The sequence below is a fragment of the Oreochromis aureus genome, linkage group 8 (genome assembly GCF_013358895.1).
Source record: "Oreochromis aureus strain Israel breed Guangdong linkage group 8, ZZ_aureus, whole genome shotgun sequence".
Taxonomy (NCBI): domain Eukaryota; kingdom Metazoa; phylum Chordata; class Actinopteri; order Cichliformes; family Cichlidae; genus Oreochromis; species Oreochromis aureus.
This window is the reverse complement of record NC_052949.1, coordinates 3,295,364-3,314,375: the sequence shown is the minus strand read 5'-3', so window position 1 is coordinate 3,314,375 and position 19,012 is coordinate 3,295,364. Positions and strand designations below refer to the sequence as shown.

Genomic DNA, 19,012 nt, shown 5'->3' with positions numbered 1-19,012 from the left:
GTAAAATATGATTACACAACCAAAAAGCTTAAATTTGAAACACTTTTCAACATGTGGTTCAGTGTAAGGTACTTGTATTTATATAGAAATGACACTACAAGTCAAGGTCAAGGTCAAGTTTATTTCTATAGCACATTTCCAAACAGTTCAAGCTGCACAAAGTGCCCAGCAATGTAAAATGCCACTAAAATAAATAAAATGCAAAACAATGATGCAGTAAAATAAAGAAAAAAACCCTAATAAGTAGATTAAATAAGTCAATAAAAACAACAACGACAACAACTAAGGGTGTTAAAATCAAAATGTTTAGGTCAAAGTGTGTTCGAAGCCAGACCATAAAAAGTGTCTTTAGTAACGATTTCAAATGTTTGAGTGTTTGTGCAGATCTAATACTAAGAGGAAGACTATTCCAACGACTGGGACCTGCCACAGAGAAGGCTCTGTCACCAAGAGACGCAAGTTTAGTCCATGGAATAGTTAAGTTTAGTTTCGACCTGGACCTCATGGTTCTTTCTGGAGCATAAATAAATAGGAGCTCAGCCAGATACGAAGGGGCTCAGCCATTAAGTGAATCAAAAACAAAAAGTAAGAGTTTAAATTGGATCTTGTAAGGAACAGGAAGCCAGTGTAGAGAGGCCAAAACTGGGGTTACACGCTCCTTCCGTTTAGTGCCAGTCAGAAAACAAGCAGCTGTATTTTGCACTAACTGGAGACAATAAAGTACAAACAAAGTACAAAGAATTGCAGTAGTCCAGTCTGTAAGTAATGAACAGATGAATAACACATTCAAAGACATTAGCTGAAAGGTATGGCTTAACCTTGAGTAGCTGTCTAAAATGAAAAAAAGATTGGACTGGACTACTGCGCTCGCCTGCCTACACAGTTTGAAGGAACCATCAAGGTACACACCGAGGTTTTTTACATTTGTCTTACAATAGGAAGATAAGGGGCCCAGAGCACCGCCAATGTGATTATTAACAAAGTTACCAAAAAGTGACTCTTTTTTTGTTTTCATTTAATTTTAATTTTTTTTAAAGACATCCACTGTTTAATGTCATCAAGGCAGCATAATCAGTCACATTTTAACCACTCATACAGCACCTCACATCCACAGCCAATTTAGAATCACCAGTTGTATCAATAAGTACAGTACATCTCTGGACTGTGTGAGGAAGCCAGAGTAGGGCTGGGTATTGATTTTGATTTCTATAATCAATTTGATTCCGATTCACAAGGTCCCGATTCAATTCAATCCGATTAGATTCGATTCAACTTTAACTCAGATGGTCAGAAATATTATAATTCTGATCATTTATCAGTACATATCTCTATATTAGTATATTATATTTTTATATCTATGTATAAAAACAAAGCTGACACTTGTGAGACTTCATCAGAGGTGTGAGCATCACAGCAGATGCCTTTGTGTCAAAGTAATAAAACAAAAGAACATGAAGGAGATTTTCCTGGCCTGGCCTGGCTTTTTATAGCAGATAAGTGAGATAACCTTAAAAATATTCTACAGTAGAACAAAAACTGAAGAAAGCCATGAATCGACATGGGATCATTACCTGATGCTGCTGAAGTGAAACAGAGCAAAATTACAGAGGTTTCATTAGAGACACAGCTAAGCATTTTGCAATTTGGCATAATTTAAAAAGTTTAAATTTCTTCAGTACTGAACAGCAGAAATGAGGCTTTCTTGTCTGAGGTCATTTTTGAAAAACAAAACAAAACAAAACAAAAAACAGTGGCCGACTGCGCTGTAAACAACGGTAGAGTGGTGCGTAATAAGCAAGCGAATAATACAGAAAATTTAGATTTTTGATGGGAAACTGTTCTTGAGAGTACACTGTAGCTATGTCTCAAAAGCTAGGCTGCATCCTTCGGAGGACCTGGCCTTCGCGCTCTACATGGGCCGGGTCCTTCGAAGACCGAGAAGGCTGGAAGTGCGAGGCTGTGAAATGGGACGGTCTAGCCTTCAGAATTGCATCACCAGCTGTCTCGGTGGAGTTTAATAAACTCAGCCATCTGCTCCTTGCTTGCTAATATATAACAGGACATTGGAGTAAATCCTCTACCATTTCACACTTCTGTTTAATCAGTTTTCTGTTTCATGTTTATTCAGCTGTGTGAAAACTATAACTAAAACTATAACTTTAATCTCAGTCAAACAGATTTACTCACAAACTTGACTGCATGCTGAAGTGGCAACCCCTAACCCTACTCAAGTAAATTTAAGTAAATATAAGTGTTTGGAAAAATGTATTTCTAAAAGTACTTTTATTGCACCATGTTCATTCACTCATGAGCTGCTGTAACATAAATCAAATGGCTGAATAGCAACCTCAGCATTCAGTCAAGTTCTATAGTCTTGCTAATGACCTACTAAATGTATTCAGGTGTGTTGCAACAGGGACACATGGAAAAGTTTCAGGACAGTCAGAAAAGATGTAGAGGAAAAAAACAAGAATGACTTCCACCTGTAAAAACATTCCAGCTTTGGAGGCGGTGCCACTGTTTCCCCTCTAGTGCATCTATTGTTCATACAGCGCCAAATCACACCAACAGTCGCCTTCAGGACACCAGCCCTCGAGGACTGGAGTTCGAGACCCCTGCCTTAGGCAGTATCATCAGAAGGAATAGCATACAGATGACACCCAACTTTATCTATTCATGAAGCCAGATAAGACACACCAATTATTTAAACTACAGGAATGTCTTAAAGACATAAAGACCTGGATGGCCTCTAACCTTCTGCTTTTAAATTCAGATCAAACTGAGGTTATCGTACTCGGCCCTGAAAATCTTAGATATATGGTTTCACCAGATTCTTACTCTGGATGGCATTACCTTGGCCTCCAGTAACACGGTGAACAACCTTGGAGTCATTATTCACCAGGATACAGTATGTCCTGCACATATTACACAAATATGTAAGACTGCTTTCTTCCATTTGTGCAATATCTCTAAAATTAGAAATATCCTGTCTCCGAGTGAAGCTGAAAAACTAGTTCATGCATTTAGTACTTCTAGGCTGGACTACTGTAATTCATTATTATCAGGATGTCCTAAAAACTCACTGAAAAGCCTTCAATTAATTCAAGTCCTGACAGGGACTAGAAAGAGGAAGCATATTTCTCCTATAATGCCTCCCCTTCATTGGCTTCCTGTTAAATCCAGAACTGAATTCAAAATCCTGCTCCTCACATACAAGGTCTCAAATAATCAGGCCCCATCTTATCTTAATGACCTTCTAGTACCATATCACCCTATTAGAGCACTTCGCTCTCACACTGCAGGCTTACTTGTTGTTCCTAGAGTATTTAAAAGTAGAATGGGAGGCAGAGCCTTCAGTTTTCAGGCCCCTCCTCTTTGGAAACAATATCCAGTTTAGTTACAGGAGACAGACACTATCTCTACTTTTAAGATTAGGCTCCAAACTTTCCTTTTTGCTAAAGCATATAGTTAGGGCTGGATCACGTGAATTGATGTAGATGCCTGTTGTCTGTTCTCAAACCACAGTCGCAAAAGCATAGACTGTTCAATAATCAGTGCTTTAACTTACATAAGCCCTGTCTTTTCACACAGGCTGACCTTTGGATACATCAGAATCAGAATCAGAATCAGCTTTATTTGTAACAAGCAGGTTGCCCTGCAGTGAGATGGGACCCCCCCCCGACCTTACACACAGTACACAGACATCACATGGGGTTACAAGTCGGAGATCGGTAGCGTTGCAGAAAGAACACTGAAATGTACACAACAACGGGACGGTACAAGAGGAAAAAAAGAGACCTCCTCTCATGCTGTGCCTCCATGGCAGGACAGCACGGGAGCAGGAAACAAAAAAGCTCCTCTGCACAAAAAACGCACATGAATAACCACAGCACAACATTATGAAAGACATGACAAGCCACAGGGTTGGGTAGGGGGATATCATAACACAATAAACACAGTGTGCACATCTGATCTGGGACTGCTGCAACCTTTCGACTGCGCCGCCAGCTGACCCGCTGTCCACATCATGGGGGGAGGGAAGCATCGAAGACGTTGGGAGGGGAGGGGGGATCAGTGAGTGCTTATCAGTGTAAGTGTATGTGTCTGCGTGTCCATAGTTCAGCAGAGACACTGTCCTTCGCCCTATCAGGCTAAGTAAACAGTCCTCCAGCCGATCCAGGTGGCCTTGGGATGGGAAGAATAGTCATCACAGTCGTTATCAGGGAGTAATTGTTCGGCTCCAGCCTTGGGCCTGCAGCTGGCGCCGTGGTGATGTCCGCATTTCGATATTGGTTTGGTTGATTTTTCATGCGAGCAGGCCAGGAGAATGTCAAGCTGCTCTTTAACACTCCGACGCTGGTCCCTCAATCTCCCGTTGGAGAGCCGCGAGCCTCCCCATGATGGTATCAAACTTCTTTTCCGTGTTGTTGTCATTCTTTTGATTCTGAGACCTCACAGCTGCAGTGATCCGTTCCGCGATGTGATCCAACTGTCGCTCAAGGGTCTCATTTTGAGCAGGCCTCTCTCTGATGTATCCCCCCATACGCTCGATGGTGTTGTTTTGAGCCTTCACAGCAGCTGTAAGCGTCTCCAAGGTGTTAACCATGCTCCGTTCGTTGTGAGAGGTCGGGCCTCGTCCCATCGCTTCGATTCCAGTGGGCAGCCTTGGGGCGGTTTGAACAGCTGGTTCCGCTTTCTTATTTCTCTGATAAACCAGGGCCAGGCCAGCTCCGATCAGCAAGAACCCTGTTATCATGGTTCCGAATAGGTAGATATCTTCAGCGTCCTCGATCGACAGTCCTGCCAGGCACACGACCCTCCAGGTCTGCCACCCGTCCATCGTGTATCCGGCAGGGAAAGTCCCTCCAGGGCACTCAGGCTCTCCCGAGCCCAGACTTCTCGTTGAGAAAAGGGTGTCAATAGCATTCAGAGACCAGTTGATCAAATCCATAATTCTTTTAGGTTTTAGAGAACGACAGTGAGAGACTGTTCCAGGGAAAGTAATGCACACGAGACAAGACAATGACACAGAGGCTAAGCAGGGAAGATAAGGGTAAGGAGGAGAGGAGAAAAGTGCGACTGCCTTCGCTGAGAGCCAAAGAGAAGCAAAAGAGCCAAAGAATCAGACACTTTATTCACTGTACTCTTTTTAATTTTACTTAGAAATGTAAAAATTATTTTTTGATGCCATTAACCCTCCAAAATTTGTAGAGCAGCAGGTCAAATGAAGAGTACTACGGAGGCTCTGTTCAAAATCCGTTAGCCTATTTTGCCACTCAAAACACATTTGAAAAAGAAAATACCTTCTTAGAATTTCAGACACAAAAAACCCCTAAAATTTATTTGAACCCAAATCATCTTTTCCTAAATGTAACTGATTCTATAGCCAACAAACTTCCCCCTGTGGGTTAGGGTTAGGAACCTGAACCTAGAAAACTGAAAATATAATATGTTAGCACTGAAGGAAGCTGCAGGAAAGGTTTCTGGCAAAAAGAACGGCACCTTTACCTGGTTACATTGTGTGATAAATCATAAAATTTTAAATTGTTGAAAGCATTTCTGTCATGCAACAATGACGAAAAGGTCCCAGTCTTTCTTCCATTTCCTTTTTAACACTAAAATAATTTAAAATGCCATAAGTCCGAGAACCTGCAAGCAGCACACATTAATCAATTTGTTTGAAATGTACACAAAAAACCCCACAAAAAAACGGAAGCACTGTCAGACCAGTTCTCCCCCCAGTTTTATTGTTTAATATTATATAATTTAGAGATTTATAATAAATAACATAATTAGAAATACTGAAAAACCACCATTGCATTATATATGTTTTGTCAACATAAATTAAAATATATTCATTTAATTACATTATGATTACTGTCAGGTAAACTTTTCACCACAATCAAATGGTTCATTCCCTGGCGTCTCATGTGTCTCCTCAGACTTCCCTCTCGCGTGAATCTTTCTCCACAAATGCTACAGTGGAAGGGTTTTTCTCCAGAGTGGACTCTCATGTGTGTCTTCAGATTTGTGCTTTGGTTAAATTTTTGTCCACAAATATCACAACCAAAAGGTTTCTCCCCTGTGTGGACTCTTTTGTGGATTTTCAGATTTCCTTCTCTGTTAAAAGTTTTGCCACACAAATCACAACCAAATGGTCTTTCTCCTGTGTGAACGCTCATGTGAGTTTTGTAATGAATCCTCTGCGTAAATCTTTTACTACAAATGCTACATTTGAATGGTTTCTCTCCTGTGTGGACACTCTTATGTCTTTTCAGATCCCCAGGCTGTGAAAATCTTTTACTGCAAAGACCACAACCAAATGGTTTCTCCCCCGTGTGGATCCGCATGTGCGTCTTAAGATTTGTGTTACGGTTAAATTTTTGTCCACAAACACCACAGCTAAATGGTTTCTCTCCCGTGTGGACTCTCATGTGTCTGTTAAGGTTGTATTGATGTCTAAATATTTTTTCACAAATGTTACAGCTGAATGGTTTCTCTCCTGTGTGGATTCTCATGTGCGTCTTTAGATGTGCATTTTGATTAAATCTTTGTCCACAAGTATCACAGCCAAATGGTTTATCTTCTGTTTGGATTCCTTCTAAATCAGTTCGGTTCACTTTTAAGCATTTCTTATTAGCTAAACAGCATGAAGACCTTATCCCTGAACTACTGATCATACGTTTCTGAAGAGACCGTTTACACTTTACACCTGAATCAAGAGCCCTGCCGTCCTTCCAACCATTGCTACTGACTTCAGTTTCTGGTCCAGAGTCTGTCAAAGGCTCCTGCCAATCATCATCATCATCATCATCATCAATACTGACTTCGGTTTCACAAGAGTCAGAAACTTTTCCATCAGTATTTTGTTTTAAATGACCAGACTGGTTTTTGTCAGGGTCTGTCTCTCCACAGCCCCCTCCATCAGTTTCTGACTTTATTTGTTTGTCTGAGCAGCTGCTTGGAGGCTCGGAATCATTGTTGTCTTGATTCAGTTGCGAGCAGTCAGGTTTCTCTTCATCATCTTCACTCTTCACTCGAACTGCAGTGACTGGAAACCTGGTGATATCAGTTTCCTGCAGCCCATTAAGGTGCTCTCCCTCACGACAGATGAAGAGTTCCTCCTGTTCTGCCTTTATCTGGTAGAGGTCTGAGTCCTGCTGGTCCACACAGGGGCTCGAGGGAAACTTGTCTTTAATCAGGAACGTCTGCTGAATATCTGCAGGGAACCCAGAAACACAAATGTCCATAGACTGGAGTGTTTAGCATGTGTGGGTTCTTTTATTTTCATTATGTAGTGCATTCTCCCTGTCACTCCTCTGGCTACTTGCCTGCCCTCCCCAACTGATCTGTGCAGCTTGACATGGCTTCAGTTAAAAAAAAAGAAAAAAAAAGTCTATTTTAAGCAAATGGAACAGCGTGTCAGTTCTGGGATGTTTGTGAAACATCTGTTAGAACGAGAAGCATCATCCTGGCTGTGTCAGAGCCAGAATGTCATGCAGCTGCAGACAGTGTATTTTTGGAGTAAATCACCACTGTCAGAAAATCCCAAATCCTTTGGAAGAAAGGACAATGACCTGCTATACACTATTGTGAAAATAATGCGTTTTGATAAGCCATACGAGTCATATGTTAATACGCTGCAACAAATGCACATGAATGTGCTTCACTTACCTACTCTGTTCAAGACTTGTGTCTGCACCAGTTCTGAAGCAGCTGATGGTGTCACGAGTGCCATCAAACTAAGACGTCTTGGTTCAGCTGGTCGAAGGCTCTTAACTCCTGTGTGGATGCTCCTGTGCCTTTTCAAAATTACTGGTTGTGAAAATCTTTTATTACAAATATCACAGCTGTATGGTTTCTCTCCTGTGTGAATTCTCATGTGTGTCTTTAGGTTTCTCTTACAGTTAAATCTTTTACCATAAACATCACAACCAAACGGTTTCTCCCCAGTGTGGACCCTCATATGTCTCTTAAAATGCATCCTCTGTGTAAATTTTTTGCCACACATACTACAGTTAAAGGGTTTCTCTCCTGTGTGGACAATCTTGTGTCTTTTCAGGTCCCAGAGTTGTGAAAATGTTTTATTACAAACACCACAACTAAATGGTTTCTTTCCAGTGTGGATTTTCAAATGTCTATAGAGATTATACTGATGTTTAAATGTTTTTTCACAAACGTTACAGCGAAATGGTTTCTCGCCTGTGTGGCCAGCACTCTGTGAATCTGGATTTTGCTTCATTTTAAAACATTTTTTATTTGTCCTTTTTTCCAAATGACTTGTCACATGTCTCTGAAGAGATTGCCTGTAAAGGAAATGTTTACCACAGTCAGAGCAGTTGAAGGATGTGTTGGCACTGTTAAATTCCAGATCTTCATTTTCACCTGACTCAAGTGTCCTGCTCTTCTTTCTACCATCATCACTATCTTCAGTTTCAGGTTTCTGTAATTTATCACCAAAGCTGACTTCCATCTCAAGAGAATCAGGACTCAGTTGTGGGTTTGGGTCAGTGGCTGATTCTGGTCCTCCACAGTCCTCTCCATCAATTTCTGCTTTCATTTGTTTATCTGAGCAGCTGGTCAGAGGCCTTTGATGAAGCTGCAAGGAGTCAGGTTTCTCATCATCATCTTCACTCTTCACAGGACTAATTGGAAACCTGGTGATATCAACCTCAACCAGGCCATCAAACTGTTCTCCCTCATGTACCTCATTTTTGTGGTGAACGTCTGTGTCCTGCTGGTCCAGACTAGGACTCCAGCGAACCTCTTCTTTAACTGGCAACAGCTGCTGAAGATCTGAAAATTTTCCATTCATAGCAGACGATGGTGTGGCACTTCTCTCATAGCTGAATAAAGAAAAACAACAGGATATGTCTTAAATAACACAGTCATCTTCATTATGATTTATCCTAAAGGAACAGTGGGCTCATGTGTGCAAAAAACAAGAATAAATAACAATCATGGAAAGATAAAAAGGTCCACACTGTGAATGTACAGCATCGGTTTTGTGTCTGATATGAAGGAAAGTCCACACACATAGAGATCTGAGCTTTGTCACTTCAGGACTGTGTCAGTAAAATACAAAATGAAACATCTTTTGGGGAAATTCTTTTTTCTGCATGACTCTGAATGTGTTTTTGGAAAAGCTTTTTTTTTTTTAAAGGAGAAGAAAACAGAAAATAAGTTATACTAGTGGGATACTTTGGAAAATGTTTTAAATGCTAATTTTAAATCTTTGAATAAGTGACGGAAACAATGTTATTACATCTGTCTGACAGAAGTGGTGATCCTTGCAGGACAGAATTATCAAAATAAAACACAGGAGCGTTTTCAAAAGTCTCCACATTAGAGGACAAAGGGAAAAAAGTGCTGTGTTGTGATACGTATACAGACGTATGCATATGTTCACGAATGTATATCAAGTTAATCTGGGTCTAGCCTGTCGCACTTTGCTGTTAACAGTGCCTGAGTGACTGTCAAGAAGCTTTTTACTGCACATCGGACAAATGCTGTCTTTTTTAAAAATTACTTTTGGGCTTAAACACCTTAGCTTTAATAATTTCTTTTATGGAAACACTTTTTCAAAAGGTTATTTAAAGAAATGAAAAAAAGAATATTAAAAAAATGATATTCAGCCTGCAGTAGTCAAACACTTCCTCAATAAATAGTTTTATAACCATTAAGCAGAAAATAATGAGTGATAGAAATGATATACAAATTAAAGCAAAGACAGACTTGAATTCAACATAAAATCCAGATATCCAAATCTGCCTGATGTATAAAATTAATATTTAAAGGAAAAACATGTCTAAAAAAATAAAATACGATTATTCAATAGCAGATCAAACTGAATACTGATGTGGAAGAGTAGCTACAGTATCTCCTCTGGGTCCCTCCCCAATCACCTAACTCCTCTCCCTGTCTCTAAGGGAGACACACTCCAGAGTAAAGCTTATTTATTTGGTCACTACCCAGAGTTCATGGTCACAGATAAGTGTAAGAATGTAAATCGACCTGTAAACTGACTGCTTTGCTTTCATCCTAAACTCTCTCTTCACTACAGATTATTGGTTAAGGCATCGACCTATCTTTCTCCCACTCCACTTTGCTTTTAGTTATGAACAAGAACCCAAAACACTTTAACCCTACTTTCCTGCTAAATGAAATTATGCTGCTTTTGGACTCCCAACATATTTGTCTATAAACCTCCTGAGCTGAAAACTGGCCCCAATCAGGCCTACAGAAGAAAGTTATTGTCACAGACAGATGCAGCTGATGCTGAACAGACTGATACTGAGCATAAAACCTTCAGAGTTAAAAACGGGCTCCAATCTGCCCTTCATACCAGTGACTTCACCTCACACTGATACACATACCCAAGAAAAGCATCATGACGCAAAGGTTTCATTTACACCTGTTACACCCCAAGTCTGAGTTTAAACTTTTGGAGCATTGTACGTACGATCTGCATCCCAACGGGGTTTAGATATTTCCGCCATAGGTAGCAGAGGTTACCTGTCCAGCAGAAAACACGCAAGTTCAGCGTCAGTCTGGAAACATTTGTCCCTCTTCAGTGCTGTCCACCTGGGGAAGGCAGCACCGATGTTCACTCTGGTTTCCTGCGGCAGCCCCTCCACATTTACTTCCGCATCTTCGTGTTTTGGCTTCATTGGCGGCTCAGATTCGCGCTCCAGGGAGTTTATTAAACGCTGAGGTCCTCCGTTTGTCAGCTTGTGGCTCCTCAAAATTCACAGAACACAACACGGTTAGCAAAAAACATACCGAGGGATGAGCATCCTCTCCATAACATCTCCATAAGCTACATGCCAGTGAGTCCGATCTTTGTTTTGTTCCCCCTTGCAACTCAGTACAAGCACACGAAGGTTCCTACATTCGTTTTGCAACACATTATTCTTGGTTGGTGTGTGTGTGTGTGTGGGGGGCATTCAAGCCTCATTTTTTCTCTAAACTTTAACTTAAGTAAAAGCCGCAATCTTACTGAAATAGATTAAGAGTACTAAAGATTTAGGCAAATATAATTAAAGTACGTGAAGCAAGCATACTTTCACACCTTGGCGCATGTGATTAGAGGATCACCAGGGGGTCCTTTGTCCCTCCTTGGGGGGATGCTCCCACTGGGTTTAAATCTGGGACTCTCGGCCATTTGACCTTAGAACTGAAGAAGCTTCTCGGATGAGAGGTGAAACGTCTTCAAGCAACTTAAAGAAGTCCAGACGCTTTTCTTTGCAAACTCCTTTGACTACGATGACCTGGATGAGTGAGAACCTTCACAGACACAAGCATACTCATTATACAGAATAATAAACATTATAATTTATATTATTGGATCAAAGTTATGGATTAATGATGTTTAATCTTGTAGGTGGAAATAATTTGAAATGCTTAAATATTGCTTAAGATAAGATAAGATAAGATAAGACTGATTAATATCTCCTATAAGAGAACTTATCTTAGGGCCAGAGGCAGGGTACACCTTCAACGAATCACCAGTCTGTCGCAGGGCTAACACAGAGAGATTCACATTCACACCTATGAGCAATTTAGAATCACCAGTTAACCCAGTCCCACTGCTTAGCTGCTAACAGCTGTGGTTCTGAGTAGGCGACCATATGCTTGTATCATAAGACATCATTTTCAGTGTTTCTACACAATCTCTCATTTTTGAATCATTTTGGAGATAGTTTAATTAAGTGGAGAAAAAATATCAATGAAGGGTAAGAAAGTAGTTGATAAGAATACAATTTTAATTACGAACATACATACCGACAAAAAATACTGACAAAAAGCAAGTTCCAAATCACTGATGACAAACAGTAATTAACAAGGAAAAAAAACATGTTTAATCACTTTACATTAACAAAAAGAACACACAGGGATTGTAGACACACATGCAGGATATGATGTGTCATTAAGGATATAAAACTGCTTAAAAACTGGGGGTTTTGTAAATTATTCAAGCAGCTTCATGCATCTGTTAAACTGATCTTGTCGCTGTGCAGCAGGCAGGAAATAGGACCCAAACGCAGGACTCAGTTTTATTGAGGGATCATACTAATACCAAAATTAAACACAAGGAACTACAAACATGAAACTCAAACCAAAAAACTGAAGACACTAGGGAGCTAAACTGGGCACAAGAAACTAGGAAGCATGGTGGAAAACACACAGCATGAGGGGACGACGCGACAACGAAAGGTGGTGAGCACAGACAATAAATACACAAGGAGAACGGGGCAAACAGGGAACAGCTGGGGAGACATGGCTGAGGGCAATTACACACGTGACAAAACGGGGAGGACTAGTGATGGGTATCGTTTAGGTTTTATCTGATACCGGTGCCAAACCGGTACTTTTGAAACGGTGCCGGTGCTTAAATGGTGCTCAAAGAATGGAGAGCACAAACTTTGTCCAAAAACCTCTTAGCTGTTTTTTTGTAAAAAGATAACAATGTTAGCCTTTTCTGCAGCTATAGGGCATATATGGTCTCACTCTTGGCTGGAAGCAGTGCTTAAACAATGGAAAAAACACAAACTTTGTCCAAAAACCTCTCATGTTTAACTGTTTTCCACTTTTTCTTTGGTCATTTTAGCCTTTTTGGCCAGGGTGAAGGGAGTATCTGCCATCAAACAAGAAGACAGCCGCATGTAACTACGACGGTGTTTGCTAGTTCACCTTACGTGCATTAATTTAACCCGCTGCACAGATCTACCCGCAGTAGATGTGCTTGGTGTGAGGTCTTGCAGCAAGCTATCAAATACGGTGCATTTCTCGGCTTTAAAAAAAACCCGCTATGCGTCGCCAGGTGTTTCATCAGATTCAAGCTGTTACCTCCTTTGCACAGTATCAGCTTAAAGCACTTGTTGCAGGCTGCTGAGTTTGCATCTTTTGCTGTGAAATACAGCCAGACTTTTGACCGCTTCACCTTGGGCATTTTTAATCTGTAGCTCTGCTCGAAAAGAACGTACGTACCAGGGCCCGCCTACTATCCTTGGAAAGGTAAAATGATTGGCTAGAATCCAAAGTGTATGACATCTCAGGAAAATAAAGCACCAAAATGTGCGCTGCTTTTCGGTCTGGTTACTACCGTTTATGTCACCAGATACCGGTACCCATCCCTAGGGAGGACACAGAGACAGCCTGGAGGGGGCACGAGAGAAACCACGGACATGACAGGATGAGGAGACACAGTGGTCAGCTATACAGAGGGAAATAGATTTGTCAGATTGCGAGCTTACTCAGTGAGACACATTGGAAAGCTAAACAAACAGGCCTGCGGGGTTTCCGTAGTGTAGTGGTTATCACGTTCGCCTCACACGCGAAAGGTCCCCGGTCCGAAACCAGGCGGAAACATGGGTCTTTTGCTTCTTTGGTCACAAAGGAATTGATGTTCACTGTTTAGACAACTCTGCTTGTCCAGCGTTTTCTCTTTTTTACTTGCATCCCTATTGAGAAATAAGTCTCTTGGTTTTGTCTTCGGTAGATTGTGCGCTAGCCAAACAAAGGACATCAAAGAGCTTGTCAACAAGAAGATCGAAGCCTTCAGAGGTGGCAACAGGATTAGAAGTGAGAAGAGTGCAAGAGGAAAAGTTGACTTGAGTGAAGGTGGCCAATGAAAGATACAGCAGGAAGCGGAAAGTGCAGCAGAAGAGCACGAGCGAGGTTTGGTGCAGCACGAAGACCATGCGCAGATGAGATCAGCCAAGACAAGAGGAGTGGAATTTACTGGGCCACTAACTTGCTCTTTAACTGACTAGACTCTTATGCTAGCGTGTGCTAATGCTAATGTACCCGTGGAGCAAAGTGCTAGAAAGCCAAATGAGGTTCCACTGAGACTTGAACTCAGATCGCTGGATTCAGAGTCCAGAGTGCTAACCATTACACCATGGAACCCTGCCTGAAGCAGAGAAAAGCTCTGTGTCAAACAGGCATAAAAGTGTAGTAGTGTAGTTCCTGGTAAACTGATGGGGATTTCTACACGGCCAGCCAAATTTTACCTGTCATACCTGCTGCGAATCCCAGCTTGACGTGACCACGGTGGCCCTTCAGAGGTCCTCGTTAGTATAGTGGACAGTATCTCCGCCTGTCACGCTGGAAGACCGGGTTTGATTCCCCGACGGGAGTGAGCAGTCTCTTTTGCTGCTCAGCCTTTTACCTGGAATGACCACGCACACGTTAATCGCACACCAGATCCTAGTCAATCTAATAATCTAGTCCTATAATGGGCTTGAAGAAACATGAATTCCACCTGTGCGCTCACAAGTCAAAAAGGTCTTCTCGGAAAGAGCTCCCATGAGAAGAGTTGCTAGTCCAAGAGAACTCTGCTTGTCCAGCGTTTCCTCTGTTTTACTTGCGTCCCTACTGACAAATAAGTCTCTTGGTTTTGTCTTCTGTAGATTGTGTGCTTGCCAAACAAAGGACATCAAAGAGCTTGTTAACAACAAGATCAGCTCCCATGAGAACAGATGCTATCTCGAGATCACAATTTGCATTGTCAATATAGCCATAAGTGGGGAATGCTTGAAAAATGACACAAATGGGAGTTCCCTCCTTCTCACTAGTCCTACATGATCTGTCATCAAAGTCCACAAATGTAAGAAAGCATTAAAATGCTCCTTTAATGACTACAGGGTATGCCAGCGCCGTTTCCGTAGTGTAGTGGTTATCACGTTAACTAACACGCGAAAGGTCCCTGGTCCGAAACCAGGCGGAAACGTGCTTCTTTGCTTATGCGTCCTGATATAAAAGTGTCTGACTGCAGGCACTGCTTGAACTTGTGGGGTTCTACTGCTGTTTGGGACACAGACGAGAGAAAGTACTCAAATCTGGTACAGGCCTCTGACATTTGTAACCTTTGGATGCTGGTCTTGCTAAGAGTTCTCTATGGCCCAAATTTCAACAGAATTCACACAAATCAACACATCTCCAGTCACCATATTTCCTGAAGATGGAGGCACAGACTAAGCTCTTGGAAATGAGTGGCTCTAGGTGGCCTGCACAGGACTTGGGGCTTTTTTCAGCCAATGCACAAGGCAATGAAACAAATGGCCACTTTAGGCAACAGTTCTGCTGCCAGAGGTTCTGGGGTTCTTAGGGCAGCACATGTTGAGCTGTGCTTGCTGTAGTGAACTCCTAAATGTCAAACGTTTAAGTGAGCCTAACATCGAGACTACAGTTCAGACTCCTTGCTAGACTGCGTCTGTCTCTTCTCAATGTCTCCTTTTCTTCAAGGCCATGATAGGAACATGCCACCAGATTTGTCAGATTGCGAGCTTACTCAGTGAGACACATTGGAAAGCTAAACAAAAAGGCCTGCGGGGTTTCCGTAGTGTAGTGGTTATCACGTTCGCCTCACGCGAAAGGTCCCGGTCCGAAACCGGGCGGAAACATGGGTCTTTGCTTCTTTGGTCACAAGGGAATTGATGTTCACTGTTTAGACAACTCTGCTTGTCCAGCGTTTTCTCTTTTTTACTTGCATCCCTATTGAGAAATAAGTCTCTTGGTTTTGTCTTCGGTAGATTGTGCGCTAGCCAAACAAAGGACATCAAAGAGCTTGTCAACAAGAAGATCGGAACCTTCAGAGGTGGCAACAGGATTAGAAGTGAGAAGAGTGCAAGAGGAAAAGTTGACTTGAGTCAAGGTGGCCAATGAAAGATACAGCAGGAAGCGGAAAGTGCAGCAGAAGAGCACGAGCGAGGTTTGGTGCAGCATGAAGACCATGCGCAGATGAGATCAGCCAAGACAAGAGGAGTGGAATTTACTGGGCCACTAACTTGCTCTTTAACTGACTAGACTCTTATGCTAGCGTGTGCTAATGCTAATGTACCCGTGGAGCAAAGTGCTAGAAAGCCAAATGAGGTTCCACTGAGACTTGAACTCAGATCGCTGGATTCAGAGTCCAGAGTGCTAACCATTACACCATGGAACCCTGCCTGAAGCAGAGAAAAGCTCTGTGTCAAACAGGCATAAAAGTGTAGTAGTGTAGTTCCTGGTAAACTGATGGGGATTTCTACACGGCCAGCCAAATTTTACCTGTCATACCTGCTGCGAATCCCAGCAGCGTGACCACGGTGGCCCTTCAGAGGTCCTCGTTAGTATAGTGGACAGTATCTCCGCCTGTCACGTGGAAGACCGGGGTTCGATTCCCCGACGGGAGTGAGCAGTCTCCTTCGCTGCTCAGCCTTTTACCTGGAATGACCACGCACACGTTAATCGCACACCAGATCCTAGTCAATCTAATAATCTAGTCCTATAATGGGCTTGAAGAAACATGAATTCCACCTGTGCGCTCACAAGTCAAAAAGGTCTTCTCGGAAAGAGCTCGCATGAGAAGAGTTGCTAGTCCAAGAGAACTCTGCTTGTCCAGCGTTTCCTCTGTTTTACTTGCGTCCCTACTGACAAATAAGTCTCTTGGTTTTGTCTTCTGTAGATTGTGTGCTTGCCAAACAAAGGACATCAAAGAGCTTGTTAACAACAAGATCAGCTCCCATGAGAACAGATGCTATCTCGAGATCACAATTTGCATTGTCAATATAGCCATAAGTGGGGGAATGCTTGAAAAATGACACAAATGGGAGTTCCTCCTTCTCACTAGTCCTACATGATCTGTCATCAAAGTCCACAAATGTAAGAAAGCATTAAAATGCTCCTTTAATGACTACAGGGTATGCCAGCGCCGTTTCCGTAGTGTAGTGGTTATCACGTTCGCCTAACACGCGAAAGGTCCCTGGTCCGAAACCAGGCGGAAACATGCTTCTTTGCTTATGCGTCCTGATATAAAAGTGTCTGACTGCAGGCACTGCTTGAACTTGTGGGGTTCTACTGCTGTTTGGGACACAGACGAGAGAAAGTACTCAAATCTGGTACAGGCCTCTGACATTTGTAACCTTTGGATGCTGGTCTTGCTAAGAGTTCTCTATGGCCCAAATTTCAACAGAATTCACACAAATCAACACATCTCCAGTCACCATATTTCCTGAAGATGGAGGCACAGACTAAGCTCTTGGAAATGAGTGGCTCTAGGTGGCCTGCACAGGACTTGGGGCTTTTTTCAGCCAATGCACAAGGCAATGAAACAAATGGCCACTTTAGGCAACAGTTCTGCTGCCAGAGGTTCTGGGGTTCTTAGGGCAGCACATGTTGAGCTGTGCTTGCTGTAGTGAACTCCTAAATGTCAAACGTTTAAGTGAGCCTAACATCGAGACTACAGTTCAGACTCCTTGCTAGACTGCGTCTGTCTCTTCTCAATGTCTCCTTTTCTTCAAGGCCATGATAGGAACATGCCACCAGATTTGTCAGATTGCGAGCTTACTCAGTGAGACACATTGGAAAGCCAAACAAACAGGCCTGCGGGGTTTCCGTAGTGTAGTGGTTATCACGTTCGCCTTACACGCGAAAGGTCCCCGGTCCGAAACCGGGCGGAAACATGGGTCTTTTGCTTCTTTGGTCACAAGGGAATTGATGTTCACTGTTTAGACAACTCTGCTTGTCCAGCGTTTTCTCTTTTTTACTTGCATCCCTATTGAGAAATAAGTCTCTTGGTTTTGTCTTCGGTAGATTGTGCGCTAGCCAAACAAAGGACATCAAAGAGCTTGTCAACAAGAAGATCGGGGCCTTCAGAGGTGGCAACAGGATTAGAAGTGAGAAGAGTGCAAGAGGAAAAGTTGACTTGAGTCAAGGTGGCCAATGAAAGATACAGCAGGAAGCTGAAAGTGCAGCAGAAGAGCACGAGCGAGGTTTGGTGCAGCATGAAGACCATGCGCAGATGAGATCAGCCAAGACAAGAGGAGTGGAATTTACTGGGCCACTAACTTGCTCTTTAACTGACTAGACTCTTATGCTAGCGTGTGCTAATGCACCAGTGGAGCAAAGTGCTAGAAAGCCAAATGAGGTTCCACTGAGACTTGAACTCAGATCGCTGGATTCAGAGTCCAGAGTGCTAACCATTACACCATGGAACCCTGCCTGAAGCAGAGAAAAGCTCTGTGTCAAACAGGCATAAAAGTGTAGTAGTGTAGTTCCTGGTAAACTGATGGGGATTTCTACACGCCCAGCCAAATTTTACCTGTCATACCTGCTGCGAATCCCAGCTTGACGTGACCACGGTGGCCCTTCAGAGGTCCTCGTTAGTATAGGGGACAGTATCTCCGCCTGTCACGTGGAAGACCGGGGTTCGATTCCCCGACGAGGAGTGAGCAGTCTCCTTCGCTGCTCAGCCTTTTACCTGGAATGACCACGCACACGTTAATCGCACACCAGATCCTAGTCAATCTAATAATCTAGTCCTATAATGGGCTTGAAGAAACATGAATTCCACCTGTGCGCTCACAAGTCAAAAAGGTCTTCTCGGAAAGAGCTCCCATGAGAAGAGTTGCTAGTCCAAGAGAACTCTGCTTGTCCAGCGTTTCCTCTGTTTTACTTGCGTCCCTACTGACAAATAAGTCTCTTGGTTTTGTCTTCTGTAGATTGTGTGCTTGCCAAACAAAGGACATCAAAGAGCTTGTTAACAACAAGATCAGCTCCCATGAGAACAGATGCTATCTCGAGATCACAATTTGCATTGTCAATATAGCCATAAGTGGGGAATGCTTGAAAAATGACACAAATGGGAGTTCCCTCCTTCTCACTAGTCCTACATGATCTGTCATCAAAGTCCACAAATGTAAGAAAGCATTAAAATGCTCCTTTAATGACTACAGGGTATGCCAGCGCCGTTTCCGTAGTGTAGTGGTTATCACGTTCGCCTAACACGCGAAATGTCCCTGGTCCGAAACCAGGCGGAAACATGCTTCTTTGCTTATGCGTCCTGATATAAAAGTGTCTGACTGCAGGCACTGCTTGAACTTGTGGGGTTCTACTGCTGTTTGGGACACAGACGAGAGAAAGTACTCAAATCTGGTACAGGCCTCTGACATTTGTAACCTTTGGATGCTGGTCTTGCTAAGAGTTCTCTATGGCCCAAATTTCAACAGAATTCACACACAAATCAACACAT

General features: G+C 42.6%; 1 protein-coding gene and 7 non-coding genes across 12 annotated transcripts; 4 read left to right on the top strand and 4 right to left on the bottom strand.

Annotated features, from left to right (window-relative positions):
* Positions 1-5,726: 5,726 nt before the first annotated feature.
* On the bottom strand, positions 5,727-10,851 carry LOC116323484 (zinc finger protein 83-like). 5 transcript variants are annotated; one of them, XM_039616373.1, is made up of 4 exons: positions 10,516-10,851; positions 8,386-8,846; positions 7,675-8,306; positions 5,727-7,219 (listed from the first exon to the last, which is right to left on the bottom strand). In XM_039616373.1, the coding sequence occupies exons 3-4, from the start codon at positions 8,240-8,242 to the stop codon at positions 5,856-5,858; spliced, it is 1,932 nt and encodes a 643-aa protein (XP_039472307.1). In that variant the 5' UTR covers positions 8,243-8,306; positions 8,386-8,846; positions 10,516-10,851; the 3' UTR covers positions 5,727-5,855. The 5 variants fall into 5 exon arrangements, with proteins under 5 accessions (XP_039472307.1, XP_039472306.1, XP_031599689.2 ...); XM_039616372.1 differs by having other exon boundaries at positions 7,675-8,599; positions 8,708-8,846; XM_031743829.2 differs by having other exon boundaries at positions 7,675-8,846.
* Positions 10,852-13,298: 2,447 nt separating this feature from the next.
* trnav-cac lies at positions 13,299-13,371 on the top strand. Its single transcript has one exon. It is a non-coding gene; the product is annotated as a tRNA-Val (tRNA).
* A 468-nt stretch (positions 13,372-13,839) lies between these two features.
* trnaq-cug lies at positions 13,840-13,911 on the bottom strand. The gene has a single exon. It is a non-coding gene; the product is annotated as a tRNA-Gln (tRNA).
* Positions 13,912-15,874: 1,963 nt separating this feature from the next.
* Positions 15,875-15,946, bottom strand: trnaq-cug. The gene has a single exon. It is a non-coding gene; the product is annotated as a tRNA-Gln (tRNA).
* A 749-nt stretch (positions 15,947-16,695) lies between these two features.
* Positions 16,696-16,768, top strand: trnav-aac. Its single transcript has one exon. It is a non-coding gene; the product is annotated as a tRNA-Val (tRNA).
* Positions 16,769-17,371: 603 nt separating this feature from the next.
* On the top strand, positions 17,372-17,444 carry trnav-uac. Its single transcript has one exon. It is a non-coding gene; the product is annotated as a tRNA-Val (tRNA).
* Positions 17,445-17,906: 462 nt separating this feature from the next.
* trnaq-cug lies at positions 17,907-17,978 on the bottom strand. The gene has a single exon. It is a non-coding gene; the product is annotated as a tRNA-Gln (tRNA).
* A 752-nt stretch (positions 17,979-18,730) lies between these two features.
* Positions 18,731-18,803, top strand: trnav-aac. Its single transcript has one exon. It is a non-coding gene; the product is annotated as a tRNA-Val (tRNA).
* Positions 18,804-19,012: the final 209 nt, after the last annotated feature.